Source organism: Pterocles gutturalis, unplaced genomic scaffold, assembly GCF_000699245.1.
Source record: "Pterocles gutturalis isolate BGI_N339 unplaced genomic scaffold, ASM69924v1 scaffold40436, whole genome shotgun sequence".
Classification (NCBI taxonomy): Eukaryota; Metazoa; Chordata; class Aves; order Pterocliformes; family Pteroclidae; genus Pterocles; species Pterocles gutturalis.
The window spans coordinates 27,477-49,347 of record NW_010104427.1 but is presented as its reverse complement, the minus strand read 5'-3'; the positions used below and the strand labels follow the sequence as shown (position 1 = coordinate 49,347).

Genomic DNA, 21,871 nt, shown 5'->3' with positions numbered 1-21,871 from the left:
CACCCAACTACCAGACTTATAGCAAACACAGAGAAGTATCCCTTCAGCTGCAGCTGAGTTTGAATTGGTAGAGATGCAGAAGGGAAAGGAGAAACCATCAAATATATGCAAAAGGAAAACCACAGTCCTTTCTTGCCCCCACTCCTAGATGTTAGCTAATACTTGGATCTCACCTCTCTGCAGAGAATTTAAACTCCTTTGCTTGTGATTCTGCTGACATGAAAATTAATGAAGCACTGTCTCCTAGCTTAAAAGCATTTTGGTTGGCATTACAATTGCTAGCTACAGCTTCTCCATTATTCTCCTCTGCATGAAACATTAGAAAGCCCTGATGGGTTTATGTGCACGCTTGGCACAGAGTAGCTCTGTACCTGCAGCTGCCTGGAAAAATAAGCAAGATGGTTTGATAATTCCCTAGATGGAAATACTAAACACTCAGCTATGCAATGCCCAAAATTCTAGTTACAGCTCAAATGTTTCTGCTGGATACAGAGATGGTTGTGGCATCGAGAGGATGGACTAAATTAAATACCACTCTGTGCTGCCCATGATTGCTCACCCCTAGAGAGAACGGCTTACAGTCAGTGCTTTGAAAGGCTTCTCTGCTGGGTCTTAAAATAAAACTGGCCTCTTCCTCCTACAATGTCCAGACGCTCAGCTCTGTGTTGGGAAACTCCTTGGAGAAACACGGCTGTGGCCATGCTCCTCTCGTACGGTGTGGAAATCAGGAAAAAGCACTCGCCTTCTCTGAGTTCTCAGTTTTTGGAGTCTTTCTGGGGAACAATGACTTTGTGACACTACTCAAAGGCACTCTCTGCTCCCCAGACAGGGCCTCCCCAGGGCTGTGTCAGGCATTTCCAGCTTTTCCAGCGTTGCCTGCACTGCTTTCGGCACAGAGCATCACCCAGACCCCACTTGCAGCCTTTGAAGCCCAGGGTACCGCCTGTGTTTGACCTGACATTGCTCTCCTCTGCGGGCCAGCGGCTGCTGGCTTCACGGCAGATACGGGAGGGTTGGATGTGGCCCCATATCCCGCACGCAGAGGAGATCAAGCCGATCCATGTGGTTTTAATTAAAAACTTTAATCTGGGGAGGCTGGTTTCAGTCTGTGTCTTCTGAGAACCTCAATAAAAGGTTAGGAGCTGCAGGATTATTAAATTACACTACCCTTATTTACATAGTAGATACAGTGGATGGAGGTAGTGACTGCGTTAGAAAAACATTCTAGTTTCTCTGGAATTTTTACCTTCCCGTGAAAAAGTACGCTGTGCTGTCTGACAGCAGAGATGTGGGCTGAGAGGGACCTTCCTGCCAGGCTCCTGCAAGGCCTGAGAAGCACCCCCAAAACAGGCATGTGGTGATTCTCCATCCCACCTGCGTGGGTTCTGATGAAGGAGCTGTGTCCTGCTGCAGGGCTGCGTCCTCCACGGAGCAATCCCTCTCCAGGCTCACAGCTCTGCACACAGGATCCAAATCCTGCAGAGCCTGGGATTCGTACCCCTCGGATGGGACCATCCAGGCACTGATAAGCTGGGGCTTAACCCAGGTCTAAGCCCAAGCCTACCATGGCTCAGTGGTGTGTTTCTGTGTGTGTAGGTACCTACAGATGCCCAAATACCTCAATACACAGAAACACACACAGAGGACATTACAGACAGGAGACAGGACACAAAGACAAGATGCCAGGCAGACAGGGCGAGTCCAGATGGACTGGTGTTGCTCAGATAGTACATCTGTTAGCTATGCTGGATTTTACTTGTTAACAGCCCTAATTCTTCCTCCCCTTATGGTCTCTTCAGGCCAAATGCTAGACATGGCAACTGAAGTAAAAGCAGGGCTCTCTGCTAGGGTTCCCAACGTGGGCTCCTTGCTCCTCCGCGTCTCCTGTGCCCGTCCTGCCCCGTGGGGACTGGCCTCTCACCCGCTCCTCCGTATGGGCAAGACACACCGTGTTGGGGCACGTGGAATGCACCCATGCCCACACGTGCACACAGACACTCCTCCACGCACGGCACCAACCACATCTCACATCTTTCTGAGTCTGCCACATTTTTACACCAAATCCATTGTCTTCTAAATTCTCCAGGAGGTGAAAACTCCTCCCATTTAAACTGGAAAATATCCATTAAAATATAAACAGTAATCTTCCAAAATGTGTATCTGATATTTGATTTCACCTTGCTAACAACTCAAATTCGGATGCCAAGCTATCCATGCTGAACAGAGGCAGGTAGGAGACCTCAGAGCCGGACGATCTGAGGTAACCTCCTGGAAGCCCAGCACATGGCCAAACATTTATCCTCTCAGTTGCTATATTGGACTTGATCACCCTCCAGAAAGCTGTCCTCCTCCTTGCATGCTCTCAGTGAAATGTTACAACCCGCATCTGTGCAATGCCTGGGTCTGCGGTCTGAAATGTCTCCTTGACTCTATCCTTCAGGATAGCTGGACAGAGAGGGGCAATGTGACAGTGTCCATCACTTTGACAGGGACTGGCTCTTCTCGGAGTCTAAGCAGCGAGCCACAGACAGGCTTGTAATAAGATTTACTTCATAATTAAAAGCAACTAGCTGCAGTTAAGCTATCCCTCCTTACCTGTGCCCCAGTCTATTTTATCTAAGGATGCTTAATGTTCTTTGTAAACAAGCTTTTCTTTTTTTTTTTTTTTGCACATAAACTTTGAGTTTATCCGAGTGTCTTCTTGGGTCAGACATTGGTGTAGAAATACTGCACAAGCAGGAGGACTCTTGAGAGCCTGAAACTGATTTCTCTTATTGTGCTGGAAATGCTGCCTTCAGGATTTCCACTTCTAATCCTAGCTGGAAACTCAAACTCAAAAACCAAAATGGGAAAAGGGAAATGAAATTGCATTTGAACTCTTAGAAATCTCCGAAGAGATTCAGCTCCTCTTTGCAGCTGCCTAGTTTGGTCTCAATTCCATTTTAACCCAGCTACTTTACTCACAACCAGCTAAAATGAAACGGGCTTGGCCTTCACGGTGGTGTCAGGTCAGCCTGTCATTAAGCCCTCTGGAGACCCTGGTGCAGAGATTTAGCGCTGAGGTCTCCCGGGGGTCTGATAAAGAGGAGCACAAGAGCAGGAGAGGAGCTGCGAGGGATGCAGTTGCCTGCCTTCCGAGTCAGGCGTGCATTTCCAGTATTTCCATGTAGACTGTTCGCAAGGACAACCTGAGTCCCAGCACACTGCTAAGCAGGGAAGGGCTCCCCCAGCCTGTGATGGGGCAAGCATCTCTTGTAATGGACATCTTCCAGAGCAGAATTTTCTGGACAGCCCCATCCTGGGGCTCCGTTCCTCTCCCCAGGGCTGTCAGTTAGTTCATGCCCTCATGCAGCATGTTTGTGGCATGCGGGGCCATGCGCTAGGACTCTAAAAAGCATCACAATTATTTTGTCTAAGAAAAGAATTAAAAAATCAAACCACCACCACCACCATCATCAGATGCAAGCGGCACGTTAAGCCCCAGGGCTGCCCTCGGGACTGGCCTCCACGCACACAGTAAGCATTGCAGCTGTCTACTCACTGCATCCCCCAGGCACACCGCAAGCTCCCGCCCGGTGCTTGGGACACCTCTGCCTTGCAGAGAGTGATGGAGGACTCTGCTTGGAGGAGGATTTTCTCCCCAGCCAAGTAAACAGGTGATGCTTTACATCAGGCTTGTAGAGGACAATCCCAGGGTGTTGGCAGCCCCAAGGTTTAAGGTACCGCCAAAGAGGTAAGGAAGCAAAACAACCTCTTGAATCCCATGGAAACAAAACCAAAGGAAAACTAAAATCTTGCTTTGGGAGCAGGCAGGGCTCAGAAAGATTTTGGTTTGTAACGCAGTCTACCGACCAGACAGGTATATCTCCTTACTCCTGCGCTTTTTCTCCAAGCGTCTCAGCCGCTTCTCCTCCCGACGCCGGGCCTCCTCCGCCTCCTGGTGCTGTCGGCACTTGTGAAAGTTCTCCACCACCACCCCCACAAACATGTTGAGCACGAAGAAGCTGACGATGAGCAGGAAGGAGATGAAGTAGAGAAGCATCCAAGGGTTATGGTTCTGGATGGGCTGGTGAGGTGGGGAATTAAAAAACAAGAGAGAAGAGAAGTGGCATAGACAAGATGTGTGTAAGATATTGGGCACTCCGTAGCAACAAGACAGCACAGTACACTTCTGTGGGGAGGAGGAAAGGGCTGGGAGGAGTTAGGAGCTTTTTTCCAAAACAGTTTTCTCTCATTCACTTTTTCACTGAACTAGAATTTTATTTTTGTTGTAAAACCCATCCTAGCCTCCGTAAGTTGCCTTCCAGGATTTGATTATTTTGGCATTTATGTTATATAGCTTAAGATAAATCTCAGTGGACGTGCATCATCCCACCTGCGAGATCATTTTAGTTAAAGATAGGCTTCAGTTTACTCTTTTTTTGAGATGTGGGCTCATGGCTAATGTTTCTCAGTTGTTATGAGATCTTCAGAAGTAGGGGAAAATTCAGTACAAAGTGTTAGTGTTGCCTTTCCTTTGCAAATGGCACGTAACACACAAACTTAAGAGTGTCCCTTTCACAACATTCCTAGTTGTTTCCTATCTTGTACGAGTTTGCTTGGCACATGTGGCCCTCCTCAAGTACCATCATTCTGATTAAAAACCCCATCAGTGTTTGTACATGGGGCACAGACACTGTAAAAGCTACTCAGCGGAGAATGGAAAACCTTGGCAGCCCAATGGGCAGACACGACCTCAAGAAGGTCCTAAAGCTCTGCTCCTTCCTGGGACTTCAAAAACATCAGAGTCACCCAGGAATGAGACTTCTGAGAGCAACGCATCTGGACTCTGAAGTACATTTACCTGTTGGTCAATACCCACGGCATCCAAACCATCGTACATGATGTTCACCCAGCCATCTTTGGAGGACAGGACAAACAAGGACATGAGGGCCTATAAGAAAAGAACAAACAGACAGAAGAGATTGGTCTTGCACTTTAGTCCCCAGGAAAGAAACTAACAACAGACAATGCTCAGCAAAACCAATCCACAGCTCATAACACATCCTCTGGAGCTGGTGGAGAAATGCAACATATTGTGGCTTGCTTTTACCTATTTCCCTCTCCGGTTTAAAAGTGAGCAAACTATGGTCATTAATGCTTCTTTTCCCTCACATATAGGCTGATTTTTGCTCAGACACATCAAGCTTTCTGGCCACCAAAGCATGATTAAGAATCGGTATGTCAGGCTAGCCCAACATCATGGGGTTTTAAAAAGCAATAATATATCCCAGCTCCTACGACTGGCTCTCTTGCTTTTCAGCCAGTATAAAGCACCTTATTTTTTTCATTTGCAAACATAACAGAGGTCAAGAGACTAAAACTGACAAAGATTCCATACTATCAGCAAGCAATACATTTAAGCGCTTATCCATTAAAAACTGGTACAGAAAATCCATGCAGTGAGGACTTTACCTGTCCCAAATTGTCAAAATTGTACTTTCGCCGAACCCATTTGTAACGTGCGTTGGTGCAGTCAGTCTTCGTAGTGATGTTTTTCACATCAGGACCATCACAGTAGTAGAACTTGCCTTTAAAAAGCTGTATTTAAGAAGCAACCAAAAAAAAAAAAAAAAAAAAAAAAGAAGCAGCTTTGAAAAGTCTGTCCCCTGTTTTATCTTTCTTTCCCTTAGCAGAGCTGTTTGTCAAGTTCAAGTTCCTTTCCCTCCAGCTCAGATACCTGTCTTAACACACATGGCAGGAGAACACCTCTGGTGAAACTTCAGGCCCCGAGACACGGTTGTGTATTGCCTCAGACACAGAAGGAAGGTGATCCTGCAGACCTGCCCTGTCTTGTTGGGAGGATGACAATCTCCCCTACATCCTAGCACGCAGAGCCGGGAGGGATTTTAGGAATTTGGCTTTCCCTTCCCCTCCCCTCAGGCAGGCTTCGCTGGTGCTGAGCTGTTCATCAGGGAGCTCTGCTCTCCTAATCCTGAGGACATTTCAATGAGCAGATGCCAACCCCACCCCAGACCATATCTTCTAGGGCCTGGCTCTTCATTCCCAACACCGAGCCGAAATCTTCTTTTGGAGACATTTAACCTCATTACTTCCACCTTAACCCCATGTAGTGAGAAAAAACAGCTTCTCTTTTGCAGTCACTTACAGATGGCCGTGGTGAAGGAAATACTCTACCTGAACCCCTAAAATCCCAAAGATAATGAAGAAAGCACAGCAGATGAGAACAATATTCCCAATAGGCCTCAAGGAGGAGATCAAGGTTTCTACCACCAGCTTCAGACCTGGGGCTCTGCTGATGACTCTGGAAAAAATGGCAAAACAATAAAGCTCTTAATTTTTTGGCATGCCCTGTTATTACATGGTTGCTTTTCCTCCCCTGCTTGTAAAGGTAACACAACCCTCCTCTACCTGCAGACAGGATTCAGAGACCATTAGTGACTTATCTGGACAACCAGAGCCTTCACAGTCACATTGGATGGAATTAAAAAAGTGTAGGATACCCTACAGGGTGTTGGGCAATTGCTCGCTAGTGACAGTGAGGAGGGAATACTCTCTATGGGCAGAATACCCCAGAGGTTCCCACTACTATTTGTACCTCATCCCAGAGAGCTGATTCCCTCTGGGGTCTTTCAGACCCAAGCAGAGGGGCACACACCAGGCAGGAGCCTACTTCCTAACACAACGTGTGAACAGCTTCACAGCGGTACCAGAGAGCACGTCTTGTCCTCTTCCTACAGGTGGGAGTGCTCCCCTGCCCTACTGGCCTGGGCCCCGTGACAACTTTTCAAACCGAGTCATTTCCATTTGTTTCCTAATTAGTTCTTGAACTGACTCTTAGCCGACAGGACCAACAGCTCCACAGCCCAAGGGTCATCCCATGAAGCAGCAGCTTGCTTGCTGTGGGGCTGGGAGAGGCCAGGCGTGCTCTGAGCACAGCCCCAAGCAGCTTCTGGGTGTGATGGAGAACAAGGGTTTTCCTTTCCTGTACGAGTGCCTGGAGAAAGGCTCTCCCACGGGTGTGTGAAAAATGTGTTTCCACACATAAGCGTAACTAGCCCAAGCAGGCTCTTCGGGGAAGGTGGGTGTTTTGATTGAAGAACTTCAAAGATTTGTTTTTAGGAGGTGCCTGTGGAGGGGAGAGGGTATGAGTCCTTGCACAGCTAACGATGCTTTCATGCCTGCCAAACCCAGAGAAAAGAGCAGAGCTGTATGCTGCAGGGACAAAGCATTTCAATAGGGTCTTGTTCAGCAGCAAATAATGTGGCAGCCTGACCTGCACCTACAAAGTGTTAGGAATGGTCCCCGGAGTAATCCTAGAAGAGGCTGTGATAAATGAAGCCATCGTTAGAAGTGACGAATTCCTCTCTATTAATAGGATCTGCCCTAGTTATTCTCCAACACCAATTCCTTTTTTTTCCCCCTTACATTTACTTATGAATCACTCATGCCCTGATTTCTGTCCCTGGAGATGTGTCTCAGGCAGGTGCCCCAAGGTGCTGCCAGGCCAAGGCTTGTCCAGGGTGACCCAACGCTGCAAGGGGACCCCAATGCCACCAGCAGAACAGAGCACGAGAGCAAGAGAGGAGACAGAAACACTCACAAAGTTACTTGTCACTAAGGAAATACAGAGCAGCAGACAAATAGCTGTTGTTCTTGTGGTCATGAGCCTGAACAAGATTGCCTCTTCCTATTACTCTCATAAGTGAGCAGCTTTTCATCAGAAAGCCTACAGGTCTCAGGAGATGCCTATCTTATTTCCCCTGAAATTTCATGAAAAAAGGCTTGTGCTTCTTGCCAAGCAGGATGGAAACAGAACAGGAGCCCTGAGCTGATAAAAATCCCCCAAGCATTAACGCTCTTTGTTATTGCATAATGGTAAACAAAATACAAATTCTCTTTATTCCTTTTCTCAAATACTGAAAGCGTCTCCCCTTCCTCTTCCTAGCTGAGAGCTAAATTGTTTTGCAGTAACGTTAGATATGCAGGCACGGGAGAGCAGGTATAGATGCTGGAGCTTATCAAATTATTGTCAGCACCTGTTCAATTGCAAATTTTCTCTCAGCCAACGTGAATTCTTTGCTTGGGAACGACTGTGAGGCTGTGCCGTTTAACAAGGAGCCAGACTGTTTTGTAAAACGGTGATAAAAATGCAGCGTGGAGGAGGCATTCACTGCACTAACTGCCCGAGTACGATAACACCTCTCACTCCAAACTCCATCCGTTCTTTCCCATGCTGGAGAAGATGAATTACATAATAACTAATTTCACTGTTTTCAAACAGTTTCACTAGATAAGAGCTCCCCGAAGATGATTCTACCCATACCGTGTTTCGGCTTTTTGTGTTATTAAGCAAGACCTTGACTGATCACGTGCATTTTTTCAAGCTCCTTGATCTATCAACACAAAGAAAACTCAAGCCATGCTATCGGTGAACGTACCGGAGAGGTCTCAAGGTCCGCAGAAGTCTCAAAACGCGAAGGACACCCAGGATCTTAGCTCCGCCTGCCGATGCCATGGAGACAATAATGTCAATGATAGATACAAAGACCAGGACTCCATCCAGGACATTCCAGCTGCTCTGCAGATAGGTGTGCTCCCCAGCGAAAAAGCCAAGAGCTACCACCTACAGCCAGGAAAAGAGAGACATTTAAATCTTCACCCAGATCTTAACTATGTCATGTTCTGGTCTCTGCCAGGACTCACTAGGGGCCATGGGATGAAGATGTAATTACCTTAACCATCATTTCAGCCACAAAGATTGCAGTGAAGATGTAATTAGAAACACTTAGGAATATCCTTTCCTGTAAAACATGGAACAACAAAAAGAGGCAAGTTATTTAAAGACATCGGAAAACAAACATCTTTCCTTTTGCAGGGTCTTGCCCTGACAAGATTAAGATCTGGATGCTGGATCAAGGAAGAAAATGCCTCAGGTACTCACTGTGCTGTGTGGGTCTATGTCTGGTCGCTCCAGCGCTATAGTGATGCAGTTGAGAAATATGAAGACCAGCACCACGTGATCAAACATTTTGTGAGCAATGACCTTCTGGCACATCACTCGGAACCTGAAGACACGGCGCGGAGAAAAATATCTTTCAGATGTTTGGGTCAGCAAGAGACTCCCATCTGAATGGCACATCCTCAAAAGCCTTCAGCAGCTGTGCCATCAGCATCAGCCCATGGCGAGCTAGTGTCTCCACCAGCTTCAGCCTTCATTATCAATGCACTAACCAAGATGTAATAACAGCTGTTATTAATGCTGATTAAACCACCCTTCCTCCTAGCCAGGCATGGAGTGAACCATGCAACAATTCTCCCCACAAGTAACAAAAAAGTTACTTTAAAGTCAGGAATTGGATTTCTAAAATTCTCAGTGCTTCTGCATCAGAGAGGGATTTTTCTCAAGGGAAGGCTAGTTAGAAATGTAGGATTCCATTACCACAAAAACCTGGTGGGCTGGCATTTCACTGGGATTTCTTACCGATTCTGTGGGGAAAACAAGTAGAGGGACCAGTCTTCATGACTCTTGCACCACTGTGGTTTGTAGGGCTCCAGGACTTTGCGAATCCGATAGCAGTAACTCTGGATAGAAAACAAGAAACACCTTTTCTTCCTCTTTTATTTTCCTGCCTCTTCAACTTTCACAGTCCTTTTGTGAAAGGGGGCAGAACATGGCATTTCATAGCGCCTGTAGGCAGTCATGGCCTTTGGGACAGAGCTGTGGCAGGCATTGTCACATTTGTCCATCAAAACAGGGAGGAAAGGGATGGAAGAAAGGGGCTGCTGTACAGTGAGATATGAACATGACAAAGCAAGACTTCTAGGCAGGTATCATTCTGAGATCCAAATTGTGTCAAAAACAAAAAGGGCTCAAACAACCAAAAAGTTAAGTAGAAAACATTCATTCTAGGATTTCAAGCCTTCAAGATGCCAAACAGCTCTTGTGAGCAAAGATATTGGCTAGCTGTTGTGCCTACAGCTCATTTTTGGAGTCATCCCAGGCCAGTGGAACAACATCAACCAGCCCAAAAACTCGGCAAATACATGCACATCCCCTTGCAGTTTTACCTCACAAAAGACCACTGCAATGTAACAGCCCAACCCATTAGCTAAAAAAAACCAAAAACAAACCACCTAGGAAGAGGAGGCCCATCCCTCGAATCTGGATTCATGTTGTCTACACCAGCCATTAGGCAGTAATATGTTTCCAAGATGGATTTTAAATCAGCCTTCTTGGAGCGGAAAAGCCACGTAACACGTGAGAACCCAATTCCCCCCTCAACTCACATCTTCCATGTCATCATCATAGTCCATGGCATCCTCCTTATGGCCATCGACACGCAGGAAGAACTCGCTGGGGACGTGAACCATCTTGCCGTTGCAGTCTTGGTACTCGGCAGGCAGCACGGCCATGGGGCTGATACTGAGCGAGTGGCGCATGGTGGGCAACTGCAGCAGCTCAGGCAAATCCAGGGAGCTGCGGTAGTCCAGGGACTCTGCCCGGCGGTGCAACGAGGGCCTACTGACTGTGCTGGACTTGGCGTCATCGGAGTCATCGTCTGTGCTGCCTTTCCCCTCCCCAGAGAGTAAGGACTCCCTTTCTCCTGACTGGTTCTTCTTCTTGAGGCTCGGGGCTCTGCCCAGGCTGTTCCAGCTTGAGCGTCGGCTTCCCCAGTTGCTGCTGGTGCCCCAGTTGGCGCAAGGGGAACTGCGGAGGCTGGACTGAGAGAGGACAAAGACATTTGAGGGTTTGTTTCCAGGAGGAAGCCAAAAGATATGGCATTTTGCCCTGAGTGGAAGACCTTTCTCGTTGCAAGTCATGTCTTCCAGCTTTCCTCACTGCTCTGATTTCATCATGCCAATGCCTTGAGATGGGAGCCGAGCCCCGAGCCAAGCCCACACTGAAGGTACTCTGTGAGCTACCCCTCTAGCACAGCTACCAATCCTCTGCGCTGCATGACTTCCTACTGTCCTCACAACATTAACTGCGCATAAAATCACTACCCAAAGACACTATTGCTGAAGTGGCATTTTCTTTCCTCAGGTTCAAGTGGCTTTAGCCCACAACTGGGTTTCCAAAGGTGCTCTGGCACCTGGATCATCCAAGTGTTTGTTGGAAATCGTGTCCCCATTTGCATTACTTTCTCTTCAATTTGCTGCATAAGGAGATGGAATGAATGTTTCTCTTCCAGCAAATTTCTGGCTCTGATCGGTGTGTCAGTGCACTTTGGCTGGCAGGTAGTTGCCAGGATGAGAGCACTTAAGGTCAGAACAGAAAAGCTAGAAGAAGAACTCCTTTCTCCTCCGTGGCTTCCTCCCAGCACAAAACGAGGCAAACGGCCTTCCTCCTCCTACTCAGCGTTGGCCAGCTCTCCTCTAACTGCTTCATCTTCCCTTGGCTGGTGGCACTGATGTGCTCTCAGAGAAAGGATTCAAAGCATGAACAACCCTCTCCAGCAACTCACAATCCCATGAAACCCCAAGGCAAACAACAGTCATCTCTATTTTCTTTTCAAAAGCATTACCTTGACTAAGCAGCTTACCAAAAGGGATAGTGGCTCTGTCTCTGTGTGAAGTTCCTTCACGGTCTGCTGCCTTGATTTGAACATGATATTGCAGTCACAGAGCAGAGGAATGGGACAGATAAGCAGCAGCAGAAATCCACTTTGTCTGTTAACTCTGCTCTCTCTGTTTTCACAGAGCTGCCCTCCCGCTCCCCTGTTGCAGGCAAAATGTTGCCAAAGCAGTCAGCTCCAGCCACATCTCTGCTCCACGAGCTGTGCTTGGTGGCAACTGGTGAGCTCAGATCTTGCTTTCTCTGATTCCCCTCCAATGGTGCTGCTGTGCTGGTAAGGACAAATGGTTCTTTTCCCTTGACACAAGGTGGATTCAAGACACAACCCTAAAACACTGTGGGGGGAAACAGGAACCCTTGCCAGCTTCTCCAAGACACCACAAAATGGCCAGTGTGGTTGGCAAAAGATGCTTCCTCCTCTTGAGAGGGGTTTGCTGGGACAACTGCATGAACTTATGACTTGTCTCAGGTTGTGTCTCTCCAGTGAGGTGGCTTGGCATGGGCCTCCAATTACATACTAGGCAGGAAAACACTGAATCCCAGTACATCCCCGTCTCCTCGCTTCATATACTCACTGCCCTTGACTGTTATGTTGTCTCCTGCCCCAGCATACCACACCCATTCATTTCTCCCCCTTGCCTCTATCCTCCTCCTGCCTTTCCACCTCTATCACCCCCCTTTTCATTTTCCAGCAATGTGCGCACACGCACACACACGTATATATCATCTGTGCTGCTTGCAGGCACTTGAGGGAGAGTCATTAGCAATAGGAACCTACCAAGGACTTCTGATCGTAGCTCAAGGGGTCTAGCGACGCGTTACTCCCTCTCCTCGACTCCACAAAAGTGTGCACTGAATCCATGTGTGGGGAGCACTTTGGCGTGGGCATTGGCGTGGCAGCAGTGCGCATGATGATAGGCGGTGGCATGCTTCCCCTGCCCTCCAGGTGTCCGTTTGGGGTGACGGCGAGTGAGTACATCTTCATCTCTGGGGAGGAGAGAGAATACGAGGTGAAAGCTCAGCTACAGCAATCACTCCTCAAAATGGACATTGCACCTTGAGTCTTCTTAGAACTCTGCTAAATGGAGAAGAAATGTTGTGGGCAAATAAGATCAGCATGTTGAAAGGCATATGGCAAATGTCATTGCAATACTCAAAACCACAAGCCTGATTTCAAACACAAAACTAAATTTGAACTAGCTCCCGTTTTACTGGGCTTTGTGGGTCCTGGTTTAATAACTGCAGAATCAGTCTTAAGGAGAGGGAAGGATGGGAGCATCCGTGACCAGCAGGAAAGAAGTACAAGGCTGCAGTGAGAAATCCAAGCGAGGGCATTACCCCTGCGGTTTTTCTTCCACTGGCTGCTTTTGCAATGCAGCGTGCTTCTATTGTATCGTCTGTTTGTTGCTGGCTTGCACACAAATACCTGATCTGCACCACAGAAGTCTGTGGGAACATTGCCATTCACTTGGAGGGGTGGAAGATCCAGCTCCAAATTTGCTAATCTGCAATAGAGGGTCCTCTTGCCAGTGTGTCTGTTTACAGACCAATGGCATTGCAATAGAATTGTTAATGTCCTTATGCTCTTTAGTCACCGGTTGGCACCTGTGAGGCTTATGGAGACATACAATTACTCATGAACTTTGACTGATGGCAAGTTCAGCCCTGTTTTCTACTCCTGTATTACCTCAGAAGGGTTGACAGTATTTCTTTCCCCTAGAACTCTCTTATTATTTGAAGCTGCTCAGCAAATAGTCAGTGCAAAGGAAATTTAAGGTGTGGGTTCCTTGCCAGCCATTTGCAGTGGACATTCATTGTATCACTTGCTGTTTGGAATTTGTTTCTTCACCTGCAGACTGAGCAGCTCCATCACCTTGCTGGGATCCAGCTCTGCCTCAGCTTCCCCAACAAATTATTTCTGCCCTCTCCTCTGCTGAATTCCATCTGCTCACCACAATCAGTATCATTCCCTTAGCTGAAACAAATCCTTGTTTAGAAGCATTTAAACGAATTCTAACAAGAGTCCAAACCGAGAATCAAAGTAGAGAGAAACTAAACTGCCTCCTGTTTGCCATCATGCTATTCACCCTGTTAAAATACGTGATCCCCTGTCCCCTGTCTGGCTGTCACCTGCTATTCCATGTTTATAGCACACCAGTACAATGTGGTTTTACCCCAAATCAATTGCCAGCCCTTCCTGTAACACAAATGAACAGCACCATGGCCATCAATCAAACCTCACCTAAATGCATTTGTGTGAGAAGTCAAAAGGAACAGATGAGAACATGATTGATTTGAGAAGCTGCTCAGAAGCAGTGTGAGAATATTGCTGCCAGCAAACCATTCTGTGGTAATGACACAGAAGAAATGATGAGACATATCTAAATATTCTAGTGTAGTTCAAATTAGAAAAACATCTGTTTAAAGGAAACACCGGTGCTCATTTTGCTTCCCCAGCACTTTTTGCATAGCTGCTCTGTTAACACAGCTATCAGATTAATTGCCAAATAAAATGCATTCTTCTACTTTCCCCCATAAGTATCTACAAAAAGATGACTGCGGAAGCACAGGTGTAGCTCTCAGATTCCCAGGCAAATGTAGAGACAAAATCCTACCTGTTGCTCGGAGATCTTTTAGCTTCTCAAAATCATCATCGAAGTTGGCAGATGTCTTGTCCTCATCTGTGTCTGACCTATTGGCATCACCCTGCAGAGAGGAGAAGGCTAATTAACAGACCCGATTCATTTAAACTTTAGCACAAAGGCCATTTGGATTATTTAGCAGCTCAGAGATACTTCAGCTCCCCATGGTTAGTTTAAGCATGACCCCAAGAACTAGGAGGGCAGAATGCCAAATTCCCTCTGACACTGCCCTGGGGAATGACCCCGGGTAAGCCCCTCTTCCTTGCTTTGATTCATTTTTGTACTTGGACAGAAAGGATGATGTGATTGTGACTGCTGCTCCTGCAATGTTGTTGAATTTCTTACACGGCGCCCAGCCTCACCGAACAGCGTGTCCCAGGGGAGAACACGACAGTGCAGCTGGAGTGACTGAGAAAAATGGGCATTGTGGGGTTCCAGATTCGCCCTCTCCATGACCCCAGCTGAAAGCACTTAGGTCTTAATGGCAAAGGACATCGAAGGGTTTTTCTTCTTTATTTGACAGCACTGTAAATTTGACTTACATCTGAAAACCAGGCCCTGATTTGCTTTCTTCACACTGACCAGTAATCAAGATTGTATTGGGAAATCTCTTTTCAGGCAGAAGGGAACGAGGCCAGCTTGCCTGGCAGCACAGCATCAGCCCAGGACAGAGAACAGCCAACCACCTCACGCTGGCTTTCCTCCTGGAAGTCCAGTTATTTTCCTCTTTCATATGTATTTGCCTCTGCTACCAAAACCGATCAGCCTAAATAATGTACAAGCCTGGGACAGAAGAGCTATTGTCAGGTTCCCCCTGCCGCAAGGGGTCTGCAGAAAGGAGAGATCCCAGCAGGCTGCTGGCATGACTCTGGCTTGATCCATCAGGACTCAGAAAAGCTGTGCAAATTGGCAGCAAAGGGTTGGATTAAAGCAGCTGATCCCAGAAAAAGGAGCACAGCTCTTTAACTGATGCCTGAACAAATCACCGTGGTTTCTAGAGACTTGGTGCTGAAGGGGCAGTGAACTTCATTTCATCTGTGATGTATCGCTAACCGGTGCAGCCAAACAGACAGGATGACTGAAAGGCTTCAACTCCCTTATTCATATTCTCTGTTTTGGAGCAGAAGTACTAGCGCGGAGTAGATGAAAGATTTGCATAATTTTGGAAGGTTTGTCTGCTTTTCCAGAGCAGCTCTGGGGTAGATTTCCAAATGACATGGGAACAATGTAAGCACAAATACGCAATTATGGTCCTGTTTGAAGCCTGGCTGCTTGTTGTCCTACGCACAAATGTACTAAAAATGGTTTTGTGGCCATTTAAGCCTATTCTCTTCCAGGGATACTCCTGCCAAACTTGCTCCACAGGCAGATCAGAACCTGAGATTAAACTGAGACTGTGCACTGTGATTCACAGACCAGTTTTTAGTGTCCTGGCTGAAATGCTGCTGATGGTTCAGAGCTCAGAGCAGCTCTAATGTGCATTTTCTCAGCTGCACAACTCTCCCAGGAGTCACTCTCCATCTAAGTAAAAGAAACACCTGAACAAATGGAGAAATGCACCTCAGTGTCTGCTGTAACTGCTAAGAGCATCACCCTGTAAGAGGGCAAAGTCAAAGAGGTCAAATCAAGAATTTCTGCCATATTCCCAACATACCATCAGAACCAGGGATGACAAAAGGAAAGAAAACCCAGTTCCATTGATACTTCTTCCGGGGAGTTGCTCAAGGAGACTGTAAACATCTTTGGTTTACAACCAGGGCTAAGTTATGCATTTGTAAGCATAACACTTGAACTGAGCCCTTGTAGCTGCAATACAGCCCTGAGAAAGGTTTTCTGTAGCACAGCTAACACCTCACCGTGAGACAACTGACAAGCCCATAGGCTTCATGTCAGGATTTATAATAAATGGAAGTGGAGAGCAAAATGTGCCCTGCAAATGTCATGCCTGTGGTTGCTGGCCTTTTCTGAGGGAGCACTGAGTGAGTAATACAAGCTTTCAAAACTACTTCTTACACACATTTAAATCAGGGTTCGTAACAGCTCCAAGCCTGAGCAAGCAAAGGACAGCCATTTGGCCAGGACTGCAACCCTGCGCTCAGAGAGCAGGGCATGAGGCTGCCCATTTCTGGCCTCACATTAGCAGGGGATTCAACCTCCAAAAGGGCAGGTAAGGCATGGGATCTGGACTGTACAAAGGTACCTGCAAGCTGCCAGGTTGCCAAGTCGAGAAAACTTCCTTCTGCCTTCAGGCAATCAGGAACAAAGGATGCAAACTGCTCTACAAGGGCTCTCCCTGCCTAGGTGCAGGACTGTTTGAGCAGGAGCAGTTTCCAGGCGTTTGGGTCAAACATGCTGGTTATCTCTGTTTGGGTTTCCCTGGCGTGTCTCCCTTTTCCACCCAGATTTGCTGGTCTGTGGAATCTGAGGATATCTGACACGTCTGGCCACTGAACAGTCCCCTCTCTGAGCTACCATATGGCCAACTGTACTGGTCGCTTTTGCATTCAGCTCAGGACAATCTAATACTTTAGGACATCTGCTGTAGCCTGTGTCGTTTTCTAGTATAATTGAGGTCCAGCACAACCACTCTGAATACAGCTACAACTCTCCTAGAGGAAAACCCCTTCTGGGCTGGAAGGCAGCAGCTACTGCAGAGCCGGTGGAAATACCGGTAATTGCTTTGCTTTGGTCTTACTGGGTTAGTGGTGAAAATGTCCAACCCCATCTGCAACAGGCTACACTAGAGCAGGAATATGACAAAGGTGTTATAGCATCCAGAGCAAAGCCAGGAGATGCTGAGATCAGTGACACTGAGAAAACTACAGGAATTTGGAAACAAAAAAGTGTCAGCATGAGCTCTAGTTACCGAGACATGGAGTATAGGCTTGTTCTTGGAAAAGGACCTTCGTGCTCTTCTTGGTCAGCTTGGACCACATCATACAAGACCACATCATACAAGACCACATCATACAAGATGTGTATGGACCACATCATACAAGACATCAAGATGCCCACTAATGCAGCGCAGAGCCGTACAGTTTGAAAGCGCAGAGCTGGACTTCTCTGTGTGCGCAGGTGGCACTCATTACCCTCAGCATCCATGAAGCAGCCCTGAGTGGTGCAGATCAGGGTTGTTTTTTCCCAAACTGGGGCTTGGCTCCTGTTGTTTCAGTTAAATTTCCTCTGCTAGTGCTGCAAGGAAGCTAGGAGGGATGTCCTAATAATGAATCTACGCAGACATCGTTGAAAGGCATAGATGTGGCTGTGCTGGCTTGAGAGAAGGGAATTTTTGGTCCATTAAGATTTCAGTTATATTCCACGGTTCATCTAAGTGTGATCTAAACATGGCAAATAAGAGTACGATACCATTTCTGGGGGGGAAAAAAAAAAGAAAAGTGGAAAAAACCCTATAAAAATAATTTCTTTCTCCTCTTTTTCTTTCCCTTGGGAGCTAAGGCGGTGAAAAGTGAAGCCATTTTCTTATTTTCTTTCTGAGTCTGTGAGCCTCTGAAGCCAATCCAGCACTAAGCAAACTTTCCTGTTTTGATGGTTGCAGAAATAAAAGTAATAATTAAAAAATCCCAAAGCACGACATCATAAGCCCTTTTGATCCCACTATTCTTAGCTTTAACTGGGACTGGATGTTTTTTGGTAAGTCTCAAAATCATTTCCATTTGCACTAGAACTTTGAAAAAAAGTATTTTTTTTCTGGATAATATGTACGTGCACAAACATCATTATATTTACAATTGATATAGACCATCCTCACTTAAAATCTGCCCCAAATGGACTTGTTGTGACCTGAAAGGAAGATGGAGAAGAGCAGGATAGGGCAGGGGATGGCTGGTTTCACTCTCTCAGGATGCTGAAAGCAGACCTGGAATGGACTTGCTGCGGGGAGAGGAAAACTTAAGAATCTGCAGGGGCCCCCCCAGTCACACCAGTACCGTACCACTTGCACCACTCACACCAGTGTGGCCTGCTGCTCTGGATCACGTGGCGCAGGACTGGATGCACAGCTGCTAAGGTCCTGCATAGTTCAGATCAGGACATGGCATATTGCTTTTGACGGAGAAATAAAATAATTTCTCTAATCGTTTCCATGTGAGATGGGATGCCTGCAGTTTATCATAAAGTCCCTGCTTGTTGACCTGATACAGACATTATCAGGTGTAAGTAAAAATCTCTTTAGCATTTACATATCCTACATCACCCTAAGTATATAAAAATTTAATGTTTGTAACAGCTGTGCTACTAGCCTCAAATTACACATAGGGACAGCATCACAAGGAAAAGCCAGGACTGAGAGTCAGCTCACATCCTGCCTGGTCCCCCATAAAGAAACACAAAACACACGAAATATGGGAGATTAGGCAAGTTAAATCCATCCTAAATAGATGGTAAAGCCTTTGACACCATTTCCCACAGCATTCTGGAGAAATCGGCTGCTCATGGCTTGGATGGGTGTACTCTTCGCTGGGGAGATGTTATTGCTCTCCACAACTACCTGAAAGGAGGTTGTAGCGAGGTGGGCATCAGTCTCTCCTTCCAGGTAACAAGCCACAGGATAAGAGGAAATGGCCTCAAGTTGCGCCAGGAGAGGTTTAGATGGGATATCAGGAAAAATTTCTTCACTGAAAGAGTTGTCAAGCATTGGAACAGGCTGCCCAGGGAAGTGGTTGAGTCACCATCCTTGAGGGTATTTAAAAGATGTGTAGATGTGGCGCTTAGGGACACGGTTTAGTGGTGGACTTGGCAGTGCTAGGTTAATGGTTGGACTCAATGATCTTAAAGGTCTTTTCCAACCTAAATGATCCTACGATTCTATGATAAATTATTTCCTTTAGGTCATACAATGGACCCTGTAGCAAATCAACCAAAGTGTTGGTCTCCCAAGTCCAGTGGGGCTTATTTGCAACTCATAAGAGCTTCACGTGCCCAGCTTGGCTCATCTACACCCCTTACATTTAAATTTAGGGCTGCTTGCACGGCTAGATGTCTGCACTGATGTGAACTCATCCCTACATTCTTGCCTACGCATGCTTCTCCATTTTCTCCCTCCCTCTGCTTGGATCTCTTACCTCTGCCTGGAAGCCTTCTACCAGAATGGCAACAAGAAGGTTGAAGAGCACATAATTGCCGAAGGTCATCAGGGCCACAAAGTAGAGTGCTGCCCATGAGGATGTAGATGCCATCCCATTGTACAGGACCACGTTCCAGTCCTCTTGAGTGAGGATCTGCAGAGAGGTGAAGGGGAAGACTCTCTAATTACTCCACTCCTCTCATGCACAGCAGCTGCATTCACATACTGACTCATCCATTTCTTCCTCTCCTTTTGACCTTTTCTGAGTATAATCATTAGCAGGTCTCATGAGGTGAGACAGCAAAACATTCCTTTTAGATCTTTGCAGGATAGCTCTCTCCTGGCCAAACCTCCCCTCTCTGCGGAGGATCTAGCACACCCCTGCCCACAGAGATAACTAGTTCAGATCCTAGATAGGTAACATGAAGGACATAAAAGTCCCATTGTTGGGTGGTGGCATTGCCTCCTTTGATAACCATCAGCAGATAACAGACCTGAAGCCAGAGCTGTTGTCTCTCCTTTTGACCTGCTCTTTATAAGGCATCTGGAGCTGAAGGAAAGGGTTGGGGACATGATATTTGACAAGATAAATGACATGGGGTGGCTTAAGAAACTCAGGGAAGCAAAGTGGTTTCCATTAGGTAAAACTAGTGACAAGCCAGGCAAAAAAATACACGTCTTTGCAAAGCCCTGCTGCAAGGGACCTTCCTCAGGGATTCCCACTCTCCTAGCTTTCCGGGAGCTCAAAAATCCTGGGGCCTAAGAAAAATGGATGACAATGACAGATTCATGCTCCACATTAATTCAGATTTACAATGAAAACGGCCTCTAGCCCTCCTGAAAACACGGCAGCTCTGGGGTAGGAATGCAGCCAGCTGCACTGAGCCACGCCACTCGTTAACCCTCGCAGGATGTAGGACTGAGCCCTTGTGCTCGGTGCCAACTCTATTTCCCAAGGAACTGTTAGAATAAATGCAGAAATCTGTATTTACCTTGGTAAAATAAAAAATAGGAACCTGCGAGACTAATGCTGATGTGTCTTTGCTCCTCTGTAAGAAGGAAAACTTTGCAAGAAGTTCTGTTGCTCACAGTGAAGACTCTGGTTGGGTTTCTACCCCGAATTATACTGTGGTGAACACCTACTCTGCATTTAGAAACTTAGCTTAACGTTGTTTACATTGTGCTCCACTTGCTGCACTTGGGCTCTAAAGACTGAGCTTTTAGCCAGAAAAGACTAATCTTTATATTTAGAATGTCCTGGAAATAGCAGCTTATTGCTCCATTGCAGAACACGCCAGTAATTCCAAGCACATAACAGAACTTGTCTGCAGAGGAAACACAACTTTATATAGAAAGACTTTCCCAGCACTTAACGCCAGCAACTCCAGCTCTGATTTATGACAGTATTTATCTCTCCCAGTTAAATGAAATGGTTTGCAAAGTGCATTTTTGGGGCAGAGAGGGCAAGTAAGGAGACAGAGATCTACAGAATAGGAGCAGAATGGACAGCAGCAGACTCTGGGTCTTGATCTTACTGACTACATGAAAGAAAAATAAGAGTGGATTTACAGGCTTTCTTAGACTTTTACTGACAACAGATATGCACAGTGATGATTTTGAGTAATTGTTTCTCTGTCAGAGCTTAGAGAGACCAGCTAACTCAGAAACACAATCACTTTGCCCTAATAACTCTACAGTGCCATTTCAGTGCAAATTTGACACCTACCAGAATAGGTATTTAAAGAAAAAATAACTTGTCCAGGTGGTCTACACTAAAATTTCCCAGAGGATTCAGAGCTTACCTGAAATACGGTCACAATGGCCCAAAGTAAGGAATCAAAATTCTTTCTATCTGGAACTGTGTCTCCTGTATCAGTTTTCAGGCTGAACTTGCATCCAAAAAGATGCATGCCGAGAATGCTAGAGTGGGAAAGAGAGAGATAAGACACACATTATTGTGTGAAATATGGATTCAGGGAGGATTGCAGTGATTTTTTGGACACTTTTCCCCCTGCAGTGTTTTCTGTGCCAGTGGTATCTCCCAGGAAGAAGGGCTCTGCTCCACCACTGACATGATCACTGATCAAACCCTGCCATTTGGTTCTTCTATGTCACTTTTCATTACAATTGTCTATACTGAAGTCAGATCAGGGATTTCCTTTGTCTAGAAAATGACAAACCGTATTGCCAGCTGCCTAGTCCAACTGGTTTCCAAGGACAGGATCCTGACGAGCATTACAGGGTCAAACAGAAAGAAGACTTGAAGTTTGTACAACCTCCATCTCAAAAGCAACACTGGTGGAGTCCAGTTACCGACAGCTTCCTGAGACACAACTGAGACTCCCAGGAACTCCAGAGCAATTGCTGCCTGTTTGTGTACTTCAGTCACCTACACAATTACGGTACTGCGTGAAAAACTGAGACCGAAAACAGGTAAATAGTCTCTGAGACCAAAACCAGGTAAATAGCCTGTTGAGTGTCTGCTTGACAGTCTATTGGAGCAATTCTACCATGTAGGCAGCCTAAAAAATGCGGCGTACTGTTATTGTAATCTACGTATTACTCAAG

General features: G+C 46.5%; 1 protein-coding gene across 1 annotated transcript in view; it reads right to left on the bottom strand.

Annotated features, from left to right (window-relative positions):
- The window catches only part of CACNA1H (calcium channel, voltage-dependent, T type, alpha 1H subunit), a gene marked incomplete at both ends in the record, with an annotated part of 76,733 nt that overhangs the window by 27,391 nt on the left and 27,471 nt on the right, over positions 1–21,871 (bottom strand). The window contains 13 exons of the mRNA XM_010087057.1: positions 3,853–4,066; positions 4,844–4,933; positions 5,455–5,580; positions 6,178–6,304; positions 8,442–8,626; positions 8,736–8,804; positions 8,945–9,068; positions 9,485–9,585; positions 10,291–10,725; positions 12,357–12,565; positions 14,194–14,284; positions 19,302–19,457; positions 21,106–21,223. Of these exons, the coding sequence (XP_010085359.1) occupies positions 3,853–4,066; positions 4,844–4,933; positions 5,455–5,580; positions 6,178–6,304; positions 8,442–8,626; positions 8,736–8,804; positions 8,945–9,068; positions 9,485–9,585; positions 10,291–10,725; positions 12,357–12,565; positions 14,194–14,284; positions 19,302–19,457; positions 21,106–21,223 (2,045 nt within the window). The remainder of the gene's footprint in view (positions 1–3,852; positions 4,067–4,843; positions 4,934–5,454; positions 5,581–6,177; positions 6,305–8,441; positions 8,627–8,735; positions 8,805–8,944; positions 9,069–9,484; positions 9,586–10,290; positions 10,726–12,356; positions 12,566–14,193; positions 14,285–19,301; positions 19,458–21,105; positions 21,224–21,871) is intronic.